This window comes from Balaenoptera borealis (genome assembly GCF_965194805.1).
Source record: "Balaenoptera borealis genome assembly, chromosome: 4".
NCBI lineage: Eukaryota > Metazoa > Chordata > Mammalia > Artiodactyla > Balaenopteridae > Balaenoptera > Balaenoptera borealis.
In genome coordinates, this window is record NC_138861.1 from 64,608,575 (window position 1) to 64,623,258 (window position 14,684).

Genomic DNA, 14,684 nt, shown 5'->3' on the forward strand with positions numbered 1-14,684 from the left:
GTAAGGAGTCTGAAATGGTTTTTACTGGGGCAAAATCCAGGTGTTGACAAGGTTTTTTGTTCCTTTTTGGTGGTTCTAGGAGAGGATCTGTTTCCTTGCTTTTTCTGCCTTCTTGAAATCGCCTGTGTTCCTTAAATCATGGTTCTCCTTTTATATCCTCAAAACCCGCAATGCCAGCCTTTTTATTGTTTCAAATTTCTCTTGCCTCTCTTCCATCATCCCATCTCTCTCCCTCTTACCACAGCTTTTAGGGACACATGTCGTTAGATTGGGCCAACCTGGATAATCCAGGATAATCTCACTATTTTAAGGTTTATAACCTTAATCATATCTCTAAAGTTTCTTGCCGTGTAAGATAATATTTTCACAGATTTTGTGATTAGGGTGGGTGCATCTTTAGGAGGCGGTTATTCTGCCAACCACATCAGTTTTCAAAGACTAAAAATATTGAGATAATTTAATTCCAAAGATATTTTACTCAGAAGATAATTTTCCTTTAGTTCACAAGCACTTGACATACTCTCGTAATGCCTAAACTGATGACCTGGATTGAGCAAATTAACTCTTCTACTTTTGTTGTCTCACAGGCTTCTCAAGCTGAACATGCTGGGAACTAAATTCCTTCAAACTTCTTCCTCCTCTCGTTTTCAGTATCTTCATAAATGGAGCCATAATAAATCTATTAGCTCAAGAAAGAAATCTGATTCAACTTTAGCTCCTGTTTTCTTTACCTAGCAAACCATATAAAGTCAGTAAGTCTTTTGACTTCTTCCTAAGTAGCTTTCAAATCTGTTATTTCTCTCCATTGCTCCTGCTACTCCCCTTAGTGAAGCTAGAGTAATTTATTTCTTAGAGTATTGTAGCAGTTTATGCATATATACCCTCTCACTTTTCTCTTCCTCTCCAGATTCATCTCCTGGCTTGCTTTATAATGAAATTTTTCCAGTTCCATGAACAGACCACTTTCACAACTGTGGGCCTTTAAATATGCTCTTCCTTTTTTTTTTTTAAATTAATTAATTAATTTATTTTTGGCTGCACTGGGTCTTCGTTGCTGTGCATGCGCTTTCTCTAGTTGTGGCGAGCGGGGGCTACTCTTCATTGCGGTGCATGGGCTTCTCGCTGCTGTGGCTTCTTGTTGCGGAGCACGGGCTCTAGGTGCGTAGGCTTCAGTAGTTGTGGCTCGCGGGGTCTAGAGTGCAGGCTCAGTAGTTGTGGCGCACGGGCTTAGTTGCTCTGTGGCATGTGGGATCTTCCTGGACCAGGGCTCGAACCCGTTTCCCCTGCATTGGCAGGTGGATTCTTAACCACTGCACCACCAGGGAAGCCCTCTTCCTTTTACTTAGACAATTTTTCCTAAATATACTCTGGGTTCCTTACCAAGCTTTGTACTCAGTTTAAATATCACTTTCCTTGATAATTATCCCTCAACCCAGTATGTTCCTATATTTGCTCTAATAGCATTCTTCATTTTCAGACATATAATTACTTGCTGAATTTGTCTTGTACTCTAGAGTCTGGACTGAAAGCTCCATGAGAACAGGGACTATATCTGTCCTATTCCTAAAAAGCCCCCATATCTTAGCCTTAGCATTTCTGTGGGTCACTGGAATATATTATCAACAGTGACAGAAGTATTACTCTGTTTTGAATGAATACTTTTACAGTGTTTATTTTAAAATGCCCACCTTCAGAATACTATTCCTGTACATGTAAATATGCAACATTTTCTACAGTAGTCACCTCTTTTCTAGTTGTTTCCCTGCTTATGACATATGTCTCCTCAGTTCTAAGTCACCTCTCTTCACATTACCAGCTGTTTCATATATCAGCTTTATTTTCTGTATATGTTCCTTTTTATTAGTTTTCTAAATTTGTTGTCATTCAGTTTTTAACCTTTCCTGATCTGGAACTGGATTCTGAAATGATGTTCTTAATTGGTTTGTTTTTTACTTTGTATGATTTTTTTTTTTCCTGTATCACTGTCTGAATAAGTCTTTGATGATAGCATTTTCCCCCTCACATTCTTTTGCTTTAAATCATTATTCACATTAGTGTTTGTTTGAGTCAATTCATGAACATGGACCATAATCTCTGACATCATAAGCACCTCTCATTTGTTAGAGCAGTTCCTGAAGATATTTTTGAGAAGCGTAAGGGAAGAACAAGAAGGGAAGAAATAGAAGAAAAGAAGTTGGAGAAGAGAGATGAGATTGGAGAGGGGCTGGAAAATGATGCTCATCAGTGAGGATTCTTGCTGTTTGTACAAATAATTCCTTAAACTACTAATCACTGTCAACCATGTTGAAAGTTCTCATTCTTGCTTTAGTGTTTTGTAAATTGACTCTTTATTATTTTCTATATCTACTCCCTAAAAGATCTTATTTACTGACAAGGTTTACTTTGTGGTAACTCTTCTAATGTCTTCCATTCTCATCACTTCAAAAGTATTGGTTGATACTATTAAGCATAATATTGGTAAAATAGATTATTTTCTTTTTTTAATTAAAATTTTTGTGCCTGGTTCAGTATAATTAAGGTGAATATACCTTATAAGCATGAATCAGTTCTCTCTTATCAGCATTTTATCCCAAATTTAAAGTATTGCCAAATCCTGTAACTTATTCTTAAAGTAGAATCAGAGAGTGATACTGCTGTAAGGGTTCATGACAGAATTTGGCTCATTTTATCCTTTATCCCTCTACTCCCCAATCAGATTTAACTGGGAGAATGACTAAAGGACCTAGAACAGTGCTTTTCATATTTGCATGTGCATTTGAATTCACTGAGGGTCTTGTTAAAATACTGATTAATAAACTGATTTAGTAGGTCTGGGGTGGGACCCAAGATTCTGTATTTCTAAACAGTCTATTCCAGGTGATGCTGGTGTAGCTGGTTTGTGAACCACATTTTGAGTATCAAAATTTAGATAATATCTAAAATAGCTCATGCTGGGTAGCAGTTTTGCCAGTATCACTGCCTAGTGAAATATAGGCTTCAACCTGAATTCATTATTTTTATGCCTATTTATTGAGAGCCTGTGTACCAAACATAATGTTATATGTTATAGGTAATAAAGATGACTAAGGTGTAGTTTTCATTCTAGCCTAGTTAAGCACTAGCTAACTTCTGATACTATAATATTCTGGTTCTGCATGTTCTTTGTTTGATTTCCTTCTGTGTCTTTTTATTGATTACTTTTTCTCAGTTCATCTATAAATTTTGATGACTGTCTCTATATTTCCCAAGTTTAATAGTTTTCCTTCTGTTCTTCCGTTACATTCATACCTTGAGAACATTTTTTCTTTGCATTAGATATCAACTCTGCCTGAATTAGTTCCCCAAATTTACCTTCTTAGTGATAGCTCTAGTCTTGTATGTCCAGATTTCAACCCCTATTATGCTGTCCTTTCTTCTTTTTATTCTGTATAATTTAATACTTAATTATGTGGTTATATATATTGCCTGCTCTGTTGGCCTTATATACTATTTTCTGTTTGTTTTTTTCTTCCAGTTTTATTGAGATATCATTGACATACAACACTATATAAGTTTAAAGTATACAGTATAATGATTTCACTTACATACATCATGAAATGATTACCACAACAAGTTTAGTGAACATCTATCATCTCATACAGATACAGAATTAAGGAAGTAGAAAAAAATTTTCCTTGTGATGAGAACTCTTTGGATTTACTCTCTTAACAACCATCATACATAATGTACAGCAGTATTAATTATATTTATCATGTTGTACATTACATTCCTAGTAATTATTTCTGTTATAATTGGAAGTTTGTACCTTTTGACTACCTTCATACAATTCTCCTTCCACCCCCGCAACCTCTGATAACCACAGATCTGATCTATTTTTCTATGAGGTTATTTGTTTTTGAAGTATAATTGACTACAACACTGTGTTCTTGTCACACAACGTAGTGATTCAGTATTTCTGTACATTTCAAGCTGATTGCCATGACACATCTAGTTAAGATCTGTCACCATACAAAGATGTTACATAGTTATTGATTATATTCCAACACCATATGTTTCATACCTATGACTCATTTATTTGCAGCTGGAACTTTGTACCTCTTAATTTCCCTCCCCTATTTCTTTTCTTCCATATCCCCTCCACATGTTTGTGTTTTTATACTTGTTTTCTAGTCTCATAGCACTGTGGTCAGAAATGTTGCTTAATATGATTGCAGTCTTCTTATGTTTACTGAGACTTGTTTTGTGGCCTACTGTGTGATCCATCCTGCAGAATGTTCCATGGGCATGCAAAATTTGGATGGAATGTTCTGTATATATCTTTTAATTCCATCTGATTTAATATGTCATTTAAGGCCAGTGTTTTCTTGTTGATTTTCTGTCTGGATGATCTGTCCATTGATGTAAGTGGGGTTTACAGTTCCCTACTATTATTTTTACTGTCAGTTTCTCCCTTTATATCTGTTAGTATTTGCTTTATATATTTAAGTGCTCCAATGTTGGATGCATATATATTTACAATTGTTATATCTTCTCCTTGGATTGATCCCTTAATTGTTATATAATGTCCTTCTTTGTTTCTTGTTAGAGTTTTTGTTTTAAAGTCTGTTTTGTCTGAAATAAGTATTGCTACCCCAGCTTCCTTTTGATTTGCATGGAATACCATTCCCTCACTTTCAGTCTGTGTGTGTCTTTAGATCTGAAGTGAGTCTCTTGTAGGTAGCATCTATATGGGTCTTATTTTTCAGTCACTCTTATTTCTTTTGATTGGAGCATTTAGTCTATTTACATTTAAAGTAATTATTAATAGGTATTTATTTATTGCCATTCTGTTAATAGTTTTGTAGTCATTTTTTGTTCCTTCTTTTGCTCTCTTTCCTTGTGATTTGATGTCTACCTTTAGTGTTATGTTTGGATTCTTTTTTCCTTTTTGTGTATATGTCTGTTATGGCTTTTTGGCTTGTGGTTAGCATGGAGTTTATATATAGCAATCTATATGTATTACATGATTATTTTAAGTTGCTGATCTCTTAAGTTTGAACGCATTTTAACAACCCTGCATTTTACCCCCTATTTACCATGCTTAAAATTTTTTGACATCGTATATACATCATGTTTTATTTATCCCTTAACTACTCGTTGTGGATATAGACGACTTACTACTTTTGTCCTTTAACCTTTCTACTAAGTTTATACGTGGTTGATCTACTACCTTTGCTGTATATTTGCCTTTACCAATGATATTTTTCCTTTCATGATTTTTATATTCCTAGTTGTGGCCTTTTCTACTTAAAGTCCCTTTAACACTTTTTATAAACCTGGTTTCATGGTGCTGAACTCTTTTAGATTTTGCTTGTCTATAAAACTTTCGATCTCTCTTTCAAATCTGAATGATAGCCTTGCCGGATAGTCTTGTTTGTAGGTTTTTTCCCTTTTGTCACTTTAAATATATTGTGCTACTCCCTTCTGGCCTGCAGAATTTCTGCTGAAAAGTCAGCCAGTAGCCTTATGGAAGTGCCCTTGTATGTAACTAGTTGCTTTTCCCTTGCTGCTCTTAATATTCTCTTTTTAATCTTTTTTTTTTTTTGCCATTTTAACTTATTTTTTAAAAAAATTTATTGACGTATAGTTGATTTACAATGTTGTGTTACTTTCTGCTGTACAGCACAGTGACTCAGTTATACATATATACATTCTTTTCATATTCTTTTCTATTATGGTTTATCACAGGATATTGAATATAGTTCCCTGTGCTATACAGTAGGTCCTTGTTTATCCATCCTATATATAATAGGTTGCATCTGCTAATCCCAAGCTCCCAGTCCTTCCCTCCCCACTCCCCTCCCCCTCCCCCTTGGCAACCACAAGTCTGTTCGCTATGTCTGTGAGTCTATTTCTGTTTCATAGATAGTTCATTTGTGTTGTATTTTAGATTCACGTAGAAGTGATATCATGTGGTATTTGTCTTTCTCTTTCTGACTTCACTTAGTATGATAATCTCTAGGTCCATCCATGTTGCTGCAGATGGCATTATTTCATTCTTTTTTATGACTGATATTCTATTCCATATATAATATAACATCTTTATCCATTCATCTTTCAGTGAACATTTAGGTTGTTTCCATGCCTTGGCTATTGTAAATAGTGCTGCTGTGAACATAGGGGTTCATGTATCTTTTCTAATTAAACTATAATTGTTTGGGTATATGCCCAGGAGTGGGATTGCTGGGTCATATGCCATTTTAATTTCATTGTGTGTTACTGTGGTCCTCTTTGGGTTGATCTTGTTTGGGACTCTCTGTGCTTCCTGAACCTGACCGTTTGTTTCTTTTACCTCATTAGGGAACTTTTCAGTTATTATGTCTTCAAATATGTTCTCCGCCCCTTTTCTCTCTCTTTTTCTGGGACCTTTATAATGTGAATGGTAGTACGCTTGATGTTTTTGTCCCACATATCTCTTAAACTGTTCTCATTTCTTTTTATTTTTTCTTTTTTCTCTTCAGCTTGAATGATTTCCACTACTCTGTCTTACAGTTCACTGATCCATACCTCTGTAGCATCTATCTGCTGTTGATTCTTTCCAGTGTATTTTTAGTTTTAGTTATTGTATTTCTTCAGCTCTGTTTGGTTCTTCTTTATAATTTCTAAGTCTTTGTCAGAAACTTCTAATTTCTCACTGTGTTCATCCATTCTCCCTAGTTCTTTGAGCATCTTTATTAAGATCATTATCTTGAACTTTTTATTGGGTAAATGGGTTAACTCCATTTCATTTAGTTCTTCTAGGGCTTTATCTTGTTCCTTTGTTTGGAACATATTCCTCTGTCACCTCATTTTGCCTAATTCTCTTTTTATTTCTATGTGTTTAGTAGGTTGGTTACAGTTCCAATCTTGGGGAAGTGGCCTTCCTTATGAGATGTCCAGTGGGTGCCCAGCAGTGACCTGCCCTCTGGTCATCAAAGCTATTTGCTCTTGGGGTGCCCTGTGTGGGCTGAGTTGGCCCTTCAGTTGTGGCAGGTTGATTACTGTGGGTGCACTGGTAGGCAGGCTTGCCCCCATCTGGTTGGTTTTCTGGCCCTGCATAATGTGGAGGCTGCTGGCTGCTGGTGGGCGGAGCCAGGTCCTGGGGTGGCTGGATGTGGTGCTGGTGGTCTTGGAGCTAGTGTTGGCCTGCTGGTGTGCAGGGCTGTGGCCTGGGGAGGTGGTTCCTGGGGTTGATGTTGTCTGCTGGTGGGCAGGACCTGTTCCTGACATGGGTGGCTATGAGGCCCAGGGTGTCCTGGAGCTGGTGTAAATTCACTGGTGAGCAGATCTGGGTCCTGGGATTTTTGGCTGTAGGGCCCTGGGATTCCTGGAGCTGGTGTCAGCCTGATGGTGAGTAGGGCTGAGTCCTGGTGGTTGGCTGTGGGGTCCCAGGGGTCCAGGGGATAGTGCTGGCTCACTGGTGAGTAGGGCTGGGTCCCCACTAGGCTAGCTTCTTGGCCTCAGGCATCCCAGGACCGGTGCCAACCAGCTGGTGGGAGGATCTGGGTTCTGGCACTAATAAGCTAGAGAGAGGATTCCAAAATTGTGCTTGCCAACAGCAGTGTCCTTGTGATAGAACAAGCTCCCCAAAATGACTGCAACCAGTGTCTGCGTCCCCAGGGTGAGCTCCAGTTGCCTCCTGCCTCTCTGGGAGGGTCTGCAAGATCAGCGGGTGGTTCTGACACAGGCTTCTTTCAAATTACTGCTTCTGCCCTGGGCCTTGGAGTATTTGAGATTTTGCCATTTTAATTACAGTGCCTTTGCCTGTTAAGGGTGGAGTATGTATTTCCTGTAGCCCTCAGGTTCTTGTGAAAGTAAGCCTCACTGGCCTTCAAAGCCAAACTTTGGGGGGCTTGTCTTCCTGGTACAGGAACCCTAGTCAGGGGAGCCCAGTGTGGGGCTCAGACCTGTGGCTGCCTGGAAAAAACCATGCAATTGTAATTATCCTCCTGTTTGTAGGTTGCCCACCCTGGGTCTTGACTCTCCCTTATCTCTGCCTGTCTTATTGTGGTTCCTTCTTTATATCTTTTGTTGTGGAAGGTCTTTTCTGCTAGCCTTCACATTGTTCTCATCAATAGTTGCTCTGTAAATAGTTGTAATTTTAGTGTGCTTGTGGGAGGAGGTGAGCTCAGGGTCTTCCTACTCCACCATCTTGGCCACTGCCCCTGGTCTTATATACTTTTATGCAGTTCATTTACTCTATGAGTTTCCTACTTGATATGATTTTAACTCCTTCTTTGGATCTCATGGAAATCTTTGTGTCAGAAACTTAAAAATGCTGGTTTCTTGATTTACTCATTGGTCAAGAAAATTTTTCATTACATCTACTAACATCTAATGTTTAAATCTTCCAAAAAAAAGAAAATTTCCATTTTTAAACTCATTTTGGTGGTTGTACATCTTTTAGATGCAATATTTGTATTAAAATAGCTTCTATTTCTCTGATTTCCCTTTCTTCCTGGTTGTCAGTCTCAAAAACAAAACTTGAATTTACCTGTCCCTTTTCTTAGATCTTTTCTTATCTACCTGCTTTTGTAGTAAAATGAAGTTACTACTGACGCCAAACCTCTTCATTAGCTTTTTGTTGCTTGCCATATTCATTGTTTTAAAAATTCTTTTTCCTCTTTAAATCCTGTTTAAAGAAACAATCTTTTTTCCTTCATATAGGAAAGATCTCTTTATTGAAAACTTCCTTAAAATATTCTCTTCCATAAATTAGATTGACAAAAATCATGAATTATTTTAAAAAAGAAAAGCAGTAGTTAACCTTTTTTTACATGGGACTTTAGTAGTGGAAGGAGTCATATATTTCATTTTTCCTTTTCAGAGTATACTTTTTTTTTTTTGATTCAGGAGTATATTTTAGTTATCAAGCAATGTGAAAAGTTTGCATTTAACTGACAGAAAGTTGTAGATTTTATTGAGAACATGTGACTTTTAAAAAATAGAGATGAAAAGAAGCCCACAGAATAAATTCAAGAAGTTCCTATAATTGAGAGGGTTTTTTTTATAATCTGTTCTGGTTTTCTGAATATTCTTTGGTGCGGTAGATTTTTTTTTTTTTTTTTAAAGCACTTTTCTTTTTTATAGCTACTTTATTTATTTATTTTATTTTATTTTTGGCTGTGTTGGGTCTTCGGTTCATGCGAGGGCTTTCTCTAGTTGAGGCAAGTGGGGGCCACTCTTCATCGCGGTGCGGGGACCGCTCTTCATCGCGGTGCGCGGGCCTCTCATTATCGCGGCCCCTCCCGTCGCGGGGCACAGGCTCCAGACGTGCAGGCTCAGTAGTTGTGGCTCACGGGCCCAGCTGCTCTGTGGCATGTGGGATCTTCCCAGACCAGGGCTCGAACCCGTGTCCCCTGCATTAGCAGGCAGATTCTCAACCACTGCGCCACCAGGGAAGCCCGGTGCGGTAGATTTTGAATTGTTTTTATTCTTTATTTTAGGAAGCAAGAAAGGTAGCACCAATGTTCCTCATGCAGAGAATCAGAAGAAAGATAAGAAATGCAAAAAGAAGCGTTTTTCAGATGGGTCCAAGAAGAACAAAATTGTACCTGAAGAATCGACTTCAACTGTCACAAGAAGTCGAAGAATTTCCAGACATCCATCTAATTGGTGGGTGGTAAAATCAGAGCAGAGTAAGTATTTTTATTTAAATTATGTTCATTCTATAAGAGCCTCTATGTTTGATTTATACTCCCATTCTCTTGAGAAAAATCTCATGAGGAAAAATTTAAATTGGATCATCAATAGAAATATTAAATCAATTAATTATAAAGATATTTATGAGGCTTTACCATATACAGTATTCTAGATACAGGGATACAGCTGTGGAAGACTAAAACCAAAAATGAAAAATTGCTGCTCTTATAGGACTTACATTCTACTGGAGGAAGATCAACAATATAGATATATAATTCATTCAGTGATGGGTAATTGAGAAAAACAAGGCACATAAAGATTAGAGTTGGGAAGTAAATGGCAGAACTGGGAGTAGATAGGAGAATGGAGCAGAATATTGTTTTTGTAAAAGGTAGCAGTAAGAGTTGATTAGGATCTTTCAGAGCACATATATGAATAAAGTGAAGGAGGGAGCCATGTAAATAATTTGGTGTGGAGCATTCCAGACCAAGGGAACAGTATTAGTATAATAAAAGTACTGATGGACCATGCTGGAAAAGCTTGAGGAATGTCAAAAAGTCAGTATGGCTGAAGAAGAGAGTAAGCCAGGGCAGATGAAGTCAGAGAAGCAGGCTGTGATAATGAGTTTAGACAAAGTGTATTGGGAAGCTACTGCACAATTTTAAGCAATAAAGTGACCTGATTGACTTATCTTTTAAAAGGATTATTTTTACTGCAATGTAGGGAGGGAACTAGGACTGGGCAAAAGTGGAAGCATGGAGGGTAGTTAGGAGGTGGTTGGAGGGAAGAGAATGGAAATGATTGGATTCAGGATATTTTTGAAGGTAACTCACAGAAAGTACTGATGAATTGGAGTGAGAGCTGGCATCAAGGATGATTCAGATTTTTCTGCCTGGACAAGCAGAAGAATGGATCTACTGTTTGCTGAGGTGAGGAAAGGTTTACTGAGATGAGAGAGGCAGATTTGGGAAGGATATCAAGATTTTAGGTTGTAATATGTTAATTAGATATCGAAGTAGATATACTGAGGAGATAGCTTGATAAAATGAGTCTAAAGTTGGGGGGAAAGATCTGGGAGGACATATAATTAGGGAGTTATCAATATAGAGGTGATCGTTAAAACTTCAGGACTACTTGAAATCATCTAGTAATAGACTATACTTGGAGAAGAAAGAAAGCTAATAATTGAGTCCTGGGAGACTCTAATGTTAGGAGTAGGGAAGAGAAAGGAAGATCCATCAAAAGGACTGAAAAGGAGCAGTTAGTGAGATTAAAGGAAAATGAGGAGAACTTAGGGTTATGGAAGTGAAGTAATGAAAGCATTTTAAGTATTGGGTGATGAACTGTTTTAAATACTGCTCATGGCCTGGATTAGATGAGAGCTAAGACTTGACAATATGGTTTGGGCAACTGGAGTTTGTTGGTCACCTTGATAAAAATTGTTTCTGTAGAATGATGAGACCAAAAGCCTGATTTGGAGGTGGGGTTCAAGGGAGTGTAGGAAGTGAGGTAGGAAAGACAGTAAGATAAAGGGACATAGCAGATGTGGGGTCAAGGGAAGATGTCTCTCTCTCTTTTAATATGCAAGATACTACATCAGCTTATCTGCTCATTAAAACGACCTTGTAGAAAGGTAGAGGATAAATATAGGATCACAGTCCTTGTGTAGGCAAGGAGTAGGCTGTGGTCCAGTCCATCGTAAAAGGGTTAGCTCTAGACAGGAGCAAGGACAGTATATCATATAAAAGAGGAAAGGCAGGGTATATGGCGACACTTAGAAGTAGGTTGGTAGAGTTGATGGTGCGAAGGTAAATGTTGGGCAGTGGAGACATTGAATAATATCCTCCGAACTGAGAAGGAACTTTGAGACTGAAAAACCAGGCAGCTCCATAAAGTGCAATTATGAAGTTTATTTTGGGTGTAAAGGCAGGATCAGGTGGTTGATGATCCAGAGGCATTCGCAGCTGCACTCCGCACAGCCAAAAGGGGTACAGGGGGATTTAAAGGGGCCAAAGCTAAAAATAGATTCTGACTACTAGCAAGAAGCACATCTGCACAGATAGGAACCAGTGCTTTTCCTCCCCTCCGCGGGTCTCATGACCATTAACCATCTGAGTCAGTAAAGGCATTCTTCCAGTTTTCATATCAGATTAAGGCAAGGATAAAAGTTGATAGGGAACATATCTGGCTTGGGCACATTCCTTTTGAGGAGGCTAAAGCTCATTCACACTGAGGGGAAGGGGGTGGGACTAAGAAGGAGCTGACAAAATGGAGTCAGTGTAGTTCAGCCACACAGTGAAGATGTACTCTTCTGAACATTTTTGTTTTCTCAGTGGAATAGTAAGCAGGGTCATCAGGTAAAAGTGAAGTGGGAAAGGTGATAATGGAAGTCGGAAGTTACCTTGTAGTGATAGGATACAAAACAAAATCAGCAGAGAAAAAGTTACACGGACAAAGTCTGAAGGAAATCGTGTGCAAGCTTCCAAGAGTCTTCTCCCAGTGCATTCATACAGGAGGCACTTAGTTCCTCTAGCGATGAGTTTTGACAAGTGTGTAAAATGTTTATCAGGGAAGCTCATTAGAGATTTAGTTCCCAAGATTTTTATTGGCGATGGTCACCTAGGTACCCCCTGCCTAGCATGTCCTAAAATTCCAGGCTCCCTGAAGGAAAAGCAAGTATTCGTCATAAACCATATTTTTTGCACAAGCAGTTTAGGCACACTAAACCACATTTACCAGTTATGAAATGATGGGAACCCTCCTGAAATTCAAGTGCCTACACGCTACCCAAGGGCTAAGGGCTAACTTTGCAAGCAGGCCTTTCAAAGGATAGCATTCTTAGGCCTGCTATGCCAGCTCTTTTCTGTATAATATGAAACATTTATTGTTTTGGTAGAATTTTTTAAAGGAGATGATCATGGAAAGATTGGTATATGGTAAGGTAACGTTTACATATGCAGGTACTGTCGACTGGGGCATTTAGATCAGTAAGTGAGAGACTAGTACATGTGGCACTGGATCTGTGAGGTCTTGTTGCTACGAATTATTGAATTGTAATCCAGTAAGAAATGTTTATTCTGGTGCAGCTCTTCTTGGATTTTTGAGTTAGATCTGAGTTCAAATTATGATTCCTCCTCTTTGAGGAGATTACTTTTTTCAGTTTCTCACTCTGTAAAATGTGATTACCAATACTTCCACCTCATTAAGTTGTTATAAGTATTAAATGGCATATACTTAGTATTAAAATGTTAACTACTACTGTTACTCCTATGGAGAACTCATCTTTTTGCCCCACGTTGCTGGAAACTACTGTGGTCAGTGAACGTGTAAATATATGGATTAATAAAAATCTTACAGAGCTTGGATAAGCATGCTGGAACTCCAAAATTTACCAAAAAAGACCTGAAATATATCAGTCCTGAGACGTGTTGGGTTGCTGATCAAGTAGGGAGTCACAAAAGTGGAGGAATGCTTACAGATCACCAAACTCCTTCATCTGATGGAAGAAGAAACTAAGTCTGAAGCATAGAAAAGCAACATAAGTTCCCCCTAAGGTTATAGACCTTTGTGCTAGAATTGGAAAATAATGGAACCCAGATTTCTTGACTCTTGATCTACTACCTGTAGTGTACATGTGACCCTCCTGCTTTTTCATATATGTCGAGAAACATTTATTGAGTTTCCACTGTGAGGCAGGAATGGTGTTAGGCTGGGCCAGGTCTAGATGAGGCAAACGAGCAACCTAGAATGGGAAATTTAAGGAGACAATTGGTCTTAGGGTTTTGTGAGTGACTTGGAGTAAACACCTTTTTAAATTTTCCACCCTAGTTAGAATTTTTATTTTTTCCTTATGAGAACTTTTAAGATATACTCTCTGATAATCATTTTGCAATATATACATATATTAATTATTGTATTCTGTACGTTAAACTTGTACAGTGTTATATGTCAATTTTTTCCCAGTAAAACTGGGAAAAAATTTTTTTCTACCCTAGGCTACTCTTGCTTCACCATAATCCTGCCCTTGCTGTTAGGCATGAGGAATATAAAGATAGGTAAAACATCAATCTTGGTCTTAAGGATTGCCAGTTTGCTGGAAGAGAGTGATAAGTAAACAATCAGATGTATGATAAACATTGTCAAAGGACTGAGAGAAAGCTACCTAATTTAACCTTGGGAATTAGCGAAGGCTTCCTGAAGATTGGATTAGGAGTCAGCTAAGTGATTGGGTGTGGTGAGGAAAAAAGATGTAATGTTTCAAGCAGAAATAGCATGTGTAGAGATCTGGAGCTGAGAGCTTGATCTTTTAAGTTGTTTCATTAGAATTATCTGGAGGAGTTGTTAAAACACAAATTATAGGACCCTACTCTGAAAGTTTTGAGTTAGTAGGTCTGAGGTAAGGCCTGAGAACTTGCATTTCAAACAAATTCCCAAGTGATGGTGATCTGCTGGTCTAGGGACTATTTAAGATCAGTGCTTTGGAGAAATGCAGATAGTTCAGTACTGCTGCCTTTTTTTTGATTTGTCTGTTTGGAGGAGAGTGTTGAGAGTTATGATTAATGAAATAAGCACTCTAGATGTAGTAATAAATTAGAATTGAAAATATTTAGACTTGATCCTTCAACTATAGGTAATCACGAAAAGATTTTAACCAGGATTGTAATGATTCAGTTTGTGTTTTCCAAGGATGATTCTTGAAGCAGTGTGAAGGATGGATTGAAGAACGGCAAGGCTAGAGAAAGGAGATCAGTTAAGAGGCTGTTTTAATGATCCAGATAAGAAATGATAAAAGTCCCTGCTAATGACAGGCAGCAGAGCTTAAAAGAAGATGATTTGAGAGACATTAAAAAAAAAGTAAAATGACAGGATTTAGGGATTGCTTGTGGATAGGGACAGGAGTCTTGGATGACTCAGATTTCTGAATTAGGCATCTGGATAGTTAGTTATACTTTTCATTAAGATAGGAAATAAAACCAGAGTGGCAGATCTGGGGGAGAGTGGTAGGTGAATATTATAGATATCAG

At 38.0% G+C, this 14,684-nt stretch overlaps 1 protein-coding gene across 5 annotated transcripts in view; it reads left to right on the plus strand.

Moving 5' to 3' along the window:
• The window catches only part of CENPC (centromere protein C), a 90,019-nt gene that overhangs the window by 41,199 nt on the left and 34,136 nt on the right, over positions 1-14,684 (plus strand). For all 5 annotated transcript variants that reach the window (XM_082390129.1, XM_082390133.1, XM_082390131.1 and 2 more), the window contains exon 9: positions 9,465-9,656. In XM_082390129.1, coding sequence (XP_082246255.1) covers positions 9,465-9,656 — 192 coding nt within the window. The remainder of the gene's footprint in view (positions 1-9,464; positions 9,657-14,684) is intronic.